General features: G+C 31.1%; 1 protein-coding gene across 1 annotated transcript; it reads right to left on the bottom strand.

Moving 5' to 3' along the window:
- Positions 1 to 4,750: 4,750 nt before the first annotated feature.
- Positions 4,751 to 5,877, bottom strand: LOC106434137 (dehydrin HIRD11). Its single transcript, XM_013874963.3, has 2 exons — positions 5,329 to 5,877; positions 4,751 to 4,977 (listed from the first exon to the last, which is right to left on the bottom strand). The coding sequence occupies exon 1, from the start codon at positions 5,615 to 5,617 to the stop codon at positions 5,330 to 5,332; it is 288 nt and encodes a 95-aa protein (XP_013730417.1). The 5' UTR covers positions 5,618 to 5,877; the 3' UTR covers positions 4,751 to 4,977; position 5,329.
- Between the last annotated feature and the right edge of the window lie 5,534 nt (positions 5,878 to 11,411).

Here is an 11,411-nt window from a genome sequence, read left to right as displayed (position 1 = left end):
TCTTTAAGAGTGCGTGTGCTCAAATCCCTGAAAAATGCTCCAATGCCTATTCCAAAAACAATTAAACACATTGTTAGTCAAATACTATTATTGTAAACTAAACCAATTTAATATTATTGTCCTATTGTAAACTACCTGCAAGTGCTTCATGTACGTTTGTTGGAAGTAGCTCCGCAAATGCAAATGGCAGAAGTCGTTGCATAAAGACATGACAATCATGACTCTTCATCCCGGAGAACTTTTGACCCTTTTCAACACATCTTGAAAGATTTGAAACATACCCATCAGGGAACTTCACTTCTGATGCCACCCAATTGAACAAAACCGACTTTTTTTCTGAAGACAATCTAAAAATTGGAACGGGAACTTGGCCATTGCTTTTTATATGTAACTCACTTCTTGAGCAAATATCCGGCAAGTCCAACCTCGATTTTATGTTGTCTTTTGTCTTCCCTGGGACATTCAATATTGTATTCATGATGTTCTCAAAGAAATTCTTCTCTATATGCATCACATCAAGGTTGTGGCGCAGAAGGAGATCCTTCCAATATGGTAACTCCCAAAATATACTCTTCTTGTGCCAGTTGTGATGAACACCGTAAGAATCAGGCATATTACGAGGGACATGCCAATTACCACCCCAGCGAACTGTTTCGTTAGCTCCGTAGTAGTCGATTTGCGCTTCAATTTGTTCTCCAGTTAGATATGGAGGAGGAGTGTCTCTCACAACCTTTTTGTGCCTAAACAAATTCTTGTTTCTTCGGTACGGATGGCCAACTGGAAGAAATCGACGGTGACAATCGAACCAACTTGTCTTTCTACCATTCTTCAGTTGAAATGCATCTGTCGTTCCATTACAATATGGACAAGCTAATCTCCCATGTGTAGTCCATCCAGACAACATCCCATAGGCAGGAAAGTCACTTATGGTCCACAAAAGCATAGCTCGCATCGTAAAATTCTTCTTCGTTGAGCAGTCATACGTCCTCACCCCTGTTGACCACAAATCCTTCAACTCTTTTATCAGTGGTTGTAGGAAAACATCAAGTGACCTTTTTGGATGCTTCGGACCGGGTATTAATATGGTCAAGAATAAAAACTCCCGTTGCATGCACATCTCCGGTGGCAGGTTGTATGGCGTAAGAAAGACAGGCCACAATGAATATTGTCTCCCTGACATTCCAAATGGACTAAATCCATCTGTGCATAATCCGAGGTACACATTCCGGCTATTGCTAGCGAAATTCGGATGTACTTTGTTAAAATGTTTCCAGGCTCTTGCATCTGATGGATGAGTCATCTCACCATCCGTCTGAGTATGCTCGGCATGCCACCTCATCTTTCCAGCAGTCTGCTCCGATTGGTACAATCTTTTCAATCTATCTGTAATTGGTAGGTACCACATCCTTTGGTACGGTACCCTATTACGTCCCCTTCCTTGCGGCTTGAATCGTGGTTTCTTGCAGAATCGACATTCTTCCAACTTCTCATCATCTCCCCAGTAGATCATGCAGTTGTCGATGCAAACATCTATCATCTCCGAAGGCAACCCAAGACTATAAACCAGTTTCTGAATCTCATAATAAGAATCAGCAGACTCATTGTCTTCCGGCAAATACTCTTTAAATAAATCTGCCCATTCGTTCATGCAACTTTCAGGTAGATTGTGATCAGTTTTAATATTCATCATTCTAGCAGCCAATGACAATTTAGAGAGACCTTCTCTACAACCACTGTAAAGTGGTTGATTTGCCGCATCTAACATTTCATAAAACTTTTTTGAATCTATGTTAGGTTCTTCATCTTCATCATCATGAGCTACGAATGCATCAGTTACCATATCATGAACCCTATCATAATCTACCATCGGCTGATCCTCCTGATGGTAACTATGTGCATTATGCAATTGATGATCAACCGGTTCTTCTTGAAAGTTGTTATTACTACTACTAGCTTCATTCTGATCATAACTATAACCTTCTCCATGTTGAAACCAGATATAATAATTTGGCGTGAAACCTCTATTTACTAAATGCTTCCAAACATTTTCACGATTTGCCAACTTTGAATTGTTACATTTCCTACAAGGACAGAATATTTTACCGCTTTCTTGGGCGAGCGGTGTAGAATCTGCTTGATGCATAAAACGCTCCAACCCAGCAAGATATTCTTTCGTCACTCTCCCGTTAGCATCTCTATGCATATACATCCACCTCCGCAACTCGAAAATATTTCCCAAGCCCGACATTTTTTTCACTTTTTTTTTTCTTGTTGGTGTGCTTAAAATTATGTTCAAACCTCCATATATATAGAAAATTTTCGAATCTGGTAGTTGAATTTTGCTAGGAATTTACGATGAAAAATTAGGTTGGTGGCAAAAAAAACGTGTTAAGTTGGTGGATTTCTCGTTCTTTCCTCGTAAGTTATTTCCTCGTAAAAATCATGCTAAAATTACGACGAATTTGCGACGAAACACATTTTTCTCGGAAAAACCACGTTAACTTACGACGATTTTACGAGGAAAAGCTTTACTCGGTATTTTACAAGGCCATTACGACGAAACTTTATTTCCTCGCAATTTCATCGTTAAGTCATCGTAATTTCACGAGGAATAGTTTTCCTCGTTAAATTTCCTTGCTAAAACTGTGTTTTCTTGTAGTGAACCCAAATGAGAAACATTTAAATTTGCTATTATTAAACTAAATGCTCCAAATAATAATCATTAATTGAATTGGTTCTCTACCTATTCTTTATTATGATTTACGTGTCACTATAACCCCCTTAGCAAAATGGTTAGAAATTTGGCAAAGGTTAAAAGTTTGGTAGCATGAAAATAAATGGACCAAATACATACTCTTTATACATATGCTTCAAGTACTAGTAACTATTAATACAATAATTAGCACTAAACCCAAAATCACAACTTCAGTTAACCCAAATGGCAAATGTTCAAAGTTTGGTAGCACGAAAATAAATGAACCAAATACATACTCTTTAAAATATGGTTCATGAACTAGTAATTACAAATACAATAATTAGCATTAAACCCAAAAACAGAATCTCAGTTAACCCAAATGGGAAACATTTATTGTTTGTTTGGATTATAATAAAGGGTTAATTAGGTGATTATACAAATTATGTGTGGAAATTGGAAAAGTGTATAACTTTTTAATAAATTGAATAACCATTAAAATTAAATCCCGAATAAGCGGTGATTAATCTAGGATTTTTCTACAACTCGCTAGTCGCTAGGCCCATACCGACCGTTCGATTAACATCTAGCGCGATTCCAAACATGAATAAAAAGCCAAAGCTACTAGAGAAAACAAGCATGGCAGGCAAATCAGAAGTTTCTCTTCAGCATCAACGATGCTTTTATTACAGATTATAGTATTCAAACAATTATTCAGAAAACAGACAAAAAAATATAAAGAACCTGCAAAACAAGGAGAAAAGATTCATCCATAATTTTCTTTTAAATATATGTTTTTAATCAAGTAACATGGTATATTTTTTGTTGTAGTATTCATAATATAAATGTTAAATATGCAGATATCTAATGTTGTATCCAGTTTTTAAATATTAATTTATATATATGATTGACTAAAGAAAATTTAATCTGGAGAAGTTTACAATAATATAGTAATGAGTTTTTAGATATAAATTTTATATATTAACTGATTAATATTACCGACATACGATAACAAATCTGATTAAATATATATAATGGGTTTGAATCAACAAATGGTTGTCGATCTATATACTTATTCTTGTGACATATTTCATTTTTAAATTAGTAGTATTCAAGATATATTTGTTAAATATCCAGGTATTTATTCTTCTATCCAGTTGTTTCATCCGAGAACACTATTACGCTATGTCTCCATCGTCAATGACTCATTATGGCGAATCGCAGTCGTTGTGGCAATCCTCCGGAGCCACCAACTAAATTTAAAAGGACTAAACATTTGCAAAGAAAAAAACATCTCCGAGATCTCTATAACAATGCAATGGTACCTAACAATAAAACAAAACATATATAAGAATAACTCAAAATTCAGATCACAGCCATTTGTTGATACATAGATACATAATGAAGAACTAGCTGATACAAAAACGGCGTTCTTTACTACTTATTGCAAGTACTTCACAAGCTAGACAAACCTAAGTCCTTATTCTCGTATTCTAAGGGAAGAAATTATTAACTGAACTATAAAAGATTGAGTGAACCATAAATTTAAAGTCCTAAACCTTGAATCTAGACCCTAAACCCAAAATCCAATTCCTAGATCCTAAACCCAAACTTTAGACCCTAAATCTAAACCCAAAATCCAAACCCTAAACCCAAATCCTAAACCCAAATTCTATACCCTAAATTTAAACTCTTAATTTATAACACTAAACCCAAATCCTAAACCCAATTCCTATACCCTCAATTTAAACTCTAAACCCAAATCCTGTAACCTAAGTATTGTTCTTTATTTTTGAAGCTAAACGATCGAGGTTTTCTTTTTTTCATCTCTTATGTTCAATCGAAATCGTTGAATTCCGAATATGGTGTGTTTACCGTTAAAATGCTATCCAATAAAAATTTACCACATCATAGTTATCTAGTGCAATTTCTCTTATTTAAATGAAATCCTTTTTCCTTAGGTGCTTTTTCTGGAAGTTATGATATTTTCTTTATTTTCTATGTTTTTAATTTTGGCAGGTCTTGATCTTCTTGAGAAACAAATTTCAAAGCTAAATATAAAGTTAGGAAACTCGATTTTATTAATATAGATTACGATACATGAGGTTTATTTTTTCTGACAAGAGAACATAAAACATAAGAGAAGAAAATGACAATTAAAAGAAAATTAGATAACAAAGGAAGACAGATGCACTCTTCTCTTTTCATTTACCCCTCTCTGTCAAGAGTGAGATGATAGGAACAGACAACAGCAGCATTAATAGTCCTCCTCACGTCCTCCTTACCTACAAATTAAAAAAAGGAAATACTTCAATAAATAACATATTTAATATAGACCCGACTTGATCAACTGAATTATAATCGTGATATTAGTTGATGTTCTTCTAACTTTTAAAAGAAAATAATGAAAATTCGTCGTTTTGAGAAAGTACTTTTAGAGAGGAACAAATACAATTTGATAAGGAAGAAATCAATATCCAGTAAACCTACGATCTGTAAAGGTAGTTGAGAAATAATAGATCTATAATATGGTTGGGACACGAAAACTCAAATCCTTCAGACAATACATGTTTCAGTGATCAGATCTCCAGTTTCTAGAAAAAAAAGTATAAACATGAGAACAAAAAAATACAGACCTTAATCGCTGTCGCTGTCACTGCTGCTGCTGTGGTGACCATCATCATGATGTTTCTTCTCCTTCTTGTCCTTCTTCTTTTTCTTCTCACCGTCATGTTTGTGGTCTCCGCTGCTGTGGCCTTCTCCGCCGTGGATCTTGTCTTTGATCTTATCAACGATACCCTCCTTGTGCTCACCACTCTTGTGCTCGTCGGCGTGTTTCTTGTGTTCCTCCTTCTTGTGCTCATCTTCCTTGTTGCCTCCTCCGATGTGGAGAGCATCTCCGATCTTGTTGATGATTCCTGCCATCTTTGATCTCTTTCTTTTCTATTAAATTTAATCACTCTTTTATGGGTGTTGTTGCTTTGATGATAAACTATAGGATCTAAAGGGTCTCTATTTATAGCCCCGATGGGTAAAATATCAGTGAATTATTTTGTCCAATTAGGTAGTGGTGACGCAGCGAAGATAAGATTTACATTTTCAATAGACGAAATTGATTCTTTATGGCAATTATAATTTGAATTATTGGGTAGATTATATTCCTTTCAAAAGTAAGAGGAGAATTGTATTCTCTTAGATATTTTCAACTATATACGTAGATATAAGGTGTATAGTACCTTTTTTGTCGGCAAGTATATATTACTTTTAGCTATGTCAGATTTAGGGAAAATGTCCATTTCGACACCAACAATTTAGTTCGTGCCAAATATGATCCAAACAATTGATTAGTGTCAAATACGAACTCAATTCAATTATAATTCTAAAAAATTACTCAAACTTCTTAAAATGTGCTTAAATCTACATTGACTCTAACAGAAGTTAGTCAATTGTTAACAAAATAAAATGACGTCGTTTTGATATACGAGGAAAAGTGTCAATTTCGATCCCAACACTCTCGGTCGTGCCAAATAGGATCCGAACAAATGGTCAGTGCCAAAACCTACCTCAACTTAATTATAATTTAAGAAAAACTACATGAACTTCTTAAAACCTGCATAAATCTACATTGACTCTAACAGAAGTTTGTCAACCGTTAACAAGATAAGACGACGTCGTTATGATATATATATATATATATATATATTTTTAAAAAATATGTTAATTCCGGAACTCAAACCGTGTTGTGATACCCTTCTAAAAGAGCACACTAACAACTAGATAAAATTAACCTTTTGAAATATTATTACAAATTTGAAATTATATAAACTACTATTATTCATCTTATCCATTTTAAAATTTTGGTGACAATTTTTTCTATAAATACATTAACATGTTTTTTATTTATCATATCTTTAATAAAATTATATCTTACTAAAATATAAATAATAAAATATTTATTATTATACAATCTTAAATATACATAAAAAATTGAATTTATTTATAAAATTTTCTTATATAATATTTTTAATTTTTAAACTTAAGTGGAAATTTTTTTTATTTTTCAAAATTAATATTATATATTTTGATATTTTGTTCAAAAAATTAATATTATATATTTTGATATTTTGTTTAAATGTTAAGAGGTCTTTTACCTTTCTTTCACTAAGATACGTTGTACAAAATATTATACATATTAAACAATAACTAAAATATATAAAGTAATCACCAAAGTTTTAAATTAGATAAGATGAAGAAGAATAGTAGTTTATATAATGGGGAATTTCAATTTGTAATAATATTTCAAAAATTTACTTTAGTCTAGTTGTTAGTGTGCCCCTTTAAAAGGATATTCCGGGACGGGTTTGAGTCCCGAGATGAACATATTTTTAAAAAAATATATATCTCAAAACAACGTCGTCTTATCTTGTTAACAGTTGACTAACTTCTGTTAGAGTCAATGTAGATTTAGGCGCGTTTTAAAAAGTTTGGGTAATATTTCTTAAATTATAATTGAGTTGAAGTCGTTTTTGACACTAATCATTTGTTCGGATCCTATTTGGCACGATTGAGAGTGTTGGGGTCGAAATTAGCACTTTTCTTCGTATTTCAAAACGACGTCATTTTATCTTGTTAACGGTTAACTAACTTCTGTTAGAGTGTACGTTTTAAGAAGTTCAGGTAATTTTTTGTATTATAATTGAATTGAGATCATATTTGACACTGATCGATTATTCGGATCATATTTGACACTACTGGAATTGTTAGTATCAAAATTGACACTTTTCCCGTCGGGTTTACTACCAACATAAATATTTCCGCATCGCAATCTGTCATTGTCTTTTTTTTCGGGGTCTGGACTTTAGACACCTACCAAATCTTAACAAAGTTGATGCTGAAATTTACTCTATTAAAATAAATCATTATAAAAATATACTATATACAGGTTTAGTATTGACCAATTCATCAGTAACTTAATAAATCCTTAAAAAAAAATTCTATTTTATTAAAAAGAAACAGTCTTTAATTAACTTTAACCTTCTGTTATATTTACAAAAATATTTTTCAATTTATATTTATGCCTAGGATTTTATTAAAATAATAAATTCATTGGATTTGAAACTATTTTATTGTATTAATGTCGGTATATTATATTAATGATTCTACGAATTAACCTGGCCCCTTCCACAATTTTGCCAGTTAAAAATAAGGGATAATTTGCAAAATACCCTATTTACGATTTGAAATTTGATAATTGCATTTTCTATTTTAATTTTTGAAAAATACAGTTCTTTAATTATGAATTGACCTTTTTACCCAAGATATAATTCAAAATTAATATATAAATTCGAAATTAATAAAATAATATCATTAAAATTAGATAAATATGTGTTGAGATAAATATGTTATTTTACCATTTAAATTTTACAATAACAAAGATAACATGTGAATTGACTTGTTTTGATTTTATCATGATGTTTATACAGATTTCCCTTTATTTTATTTTCTTCAACTTATATAAACAAGTCACATTGTTAAAAAAGAAAAGCAAGTCACGTTTGTCTCTACAAAATTTTCATCTTCTCTACCGGAGCCAAGTAAGTTCTAGCTAATATGATGTATTCGGATATGTGTTTTTTTTTATTTTGAATATGAAAAAGAATTGCACTGATTATTATTCATCGGTTTGTTCTTTTTTTTCACGTGTCATGAAAATCCAATAAATCTGTTTGAGCCAATGATTTGATTCATGTATCTTACAAAATTTTTAATTTATGTTGTTTATATAGAGATGGAGTACAAGATTCAAAAAGGAAGTAATGGAAAAAAAAATGCAGAGGAAGAACAAACACATACCAACAGTTTAAAGTCACATAAAACAAAAGGTGTTGCTTGCATTGAAGTCTTATCAAAGATTACTTTGATGTGTATATGAAAGAGTTGGAAGAAATTCTGAACAGTGGATTTACAAATAATTTCCCATCTCTAACAATTTTCTTTTAAAATATTTTTTTTTAAAATTGTTTAATAGGAATTGATAAATATTAAGATTGAGCAATTTGATAAATTTATATATAGATAAGTGTATTTTTCAAAAAACTTAAACAGGTGTATTTTTCAAATTATATTCTTATTGAAGTGCATTTATCCAATTTTTTTCAAAAAGTAAACGGTTTATTAGTTAAACGCAAACTATTTTTCTTTCGTCCGTAAAACATTCTTCTATTGTCTAAACATCGCATATAACACTCGATTATACCTATGAAATTATGGAAATGAATTATTAAATTTACAAAATGCAACTATGAAACATTACGAGATGAAAACTTTTTATACTCTAATAACGACTACTAAAACGCATGATCTCGAACTTTTATTCTTTATGATATATTTTTTTTTAAACGTGGGTTCCACAACTTTGTTTCATTAAAAAGATAAAATAAAACCTATAACCATTATTTATCTCAACAACTAATTAAGAAACCAGGTGATTACTAAGCCCGTAGCCCGAATCCGCCCAGCCTTAGAAATTACCGGATTTTGGCTTAGTTTTATAAGCCTAAAAAATTAGACCTTTCGGACTAAGCCTAATTGGGTTTTGGATATTTTGGGCCTAAGACCGTTTAAACTAGAGCCGGCCAGCCCATTTGGGTTTTGGATATTTTGGGCCTAAGCCCGTTTAAGCTAGAACCGGTTCGAAAATCCAAAATTTTATAATTTAGCTTAAATGTTATCATTTTTGCGATCAAAACCATTATGAGTACTGATATATTATTTTAATATTTTTATCCAAATTCTAATAAAACAAATATTAAAGTTGTTAATGATTTTTATTGTTTGATCATTTAAAGTGTTACATTTTAAATTTTGCAAATCTACCTTTGTTTTTTATGTATAACATGTTTTTTTTTCAAAATACAAAGTATGAACGTCTAACCATGTTTATCATAAATTTTGTTCTTTTATATTTAGTTTTAATTTACATTTGTTTATTTAAATTTTATTAAAATTGGTTGTTTATAATATTTTTTAAAGCATACGAAATAATAAAACTTTTTGTGATGAAAAAGAAAAGTTTAAATTCACTTTATATTTTAAAACAAAAAAATGAAACTGTATTTTCTTTAAAAAAATTCACATGTATTAAATCGATGGAAATGAAAATGACAAATTATTTTTCAAAAAGCAAAAAAAAACCAGAAAAGCCTTATAGCCCTATAAGGACCGAGCCGAATTTTGAATTTTAAACCCAAAATATTTATGGACCAGGCCGGGCCGGACTCAAATATTTACGTGCTTAACGGGTTTGGACCGGGCCGGGCCAGCCCGAATTGACACCCCTACAGGTGATGATTTGCGCTTTGCCCAAAGTGAATGGATTAAAAGAGTTATAAATATAGTTAATAGATATTAAAAAGACAAAAAGTCATAATGACAAATAATACATGTTATATAACACAATGCCACAACATTTGATATATATATCATTGAAAAACAAACAATTTGAGCTTTCCGAAAAACCGGAATATCCAAATTAAATAGAAATAATTAAATTAATAGTGATAGTCTTCTTAATAAACTGATATGTTATAGTTTTGCACAATTTTAAACTGCTTTGCTGAGTTCTTAAAAATTGTGGTTGAAAAATGTAATTTGAAAAATAATAATAGTTTCCAAAAGTGAGATATTTGCGTCAGAAATAAAAAACATGAGCTATTATTACATATGAGCCTCTTGTAATTTTAAGCCTCTTGCGCGGGGTGAGTTTACAAAAAAAATTATACATTTATGAGAAAAAGAAAAATGATATGTTAGTCGGTTTGTTGTATATCTAAATAGAAAAAATATATTTTGTAAATAATATTTTATAAATTGGGGGGGGGGGGGGTGGGAGAAATTAATTGCAATTGGGATCGTGGAGCTTCATTGAAATTCCAAATTCATTCGCCGATTTTTGTTGAATATGTTGAAGTCATAGAAATATAACTTTGTTCCAATTTTTTTACGAGGATCATCTACTATGATGATTTAGATATGATTTAAAAAAAAAACTAAAAGACAACTCACCAGAATTTGGAATTTTTAAAAAATGTTTTCACATCATTAAATGGAAATTGTTAATGTAATAAAATATAAATACATAATAGATAAGTAAAAAAACTATTATTGTTAATTCTGGGCCAAATCATAAGGCAACATATTTCATCAGCCCAATTTTGTAATATGATAACATTGAAGCCCAATGTTATAATCCACTTACATTTTCCATATACACAATTAACCAAATTTTTTTTTTCTTTTTTTTTCTGGAATATACCCTATCCTTCGTCTTCCATTTCGTCGCTTCGGAACTAACGACAATCAATTTTTCTTCGAACCTGCATGCGAAATGAATCGAAGGTTCTATGTACTCTACCGAGTTATGTATTAGCTCCGTCAATCAAAAGTTATAAGGTTAGTCTCATTGGTTTGTCCACAAAGATCTGGATTATCTGTTCATAATTGATCGAAGTTTGATTCATTTCACATCGACAACAGCATTGATAGACATTATTGCTCATGAGAATAGGTTTTTGTTACGTTACTTGTTTGTAAGAGGATGAAGATTTATTTGGTGCTAGGCATCGTTTATATAGGAATATTTTTAGGTTAACATAGGCGAAATTTTTTACATTAACTGAAACGGAATCCACATATTGTATTTTCCATATGTATCGCAAAC

Source organism: Brassica napus, chromosome C3 (genome assembly GCF_020379485.1).
Source record: "Brassica napus cultivar Da-Ae chromosome C3, Da-Ae, whole genome shotgun sequence".
In the NCBI taxonomy this organism is placed as follows: domain Eukaryota; kingdom Viridiplantae; phylum Streptophyta; class Magnoliopsida; order Brassicales; family Brassicaceae; genus Brassica; species Brassica napus.
Note: the sequence above shows the minus strand (reverse complement) of the source record. Positions and strands in the feature narration are given on the sequence as shown.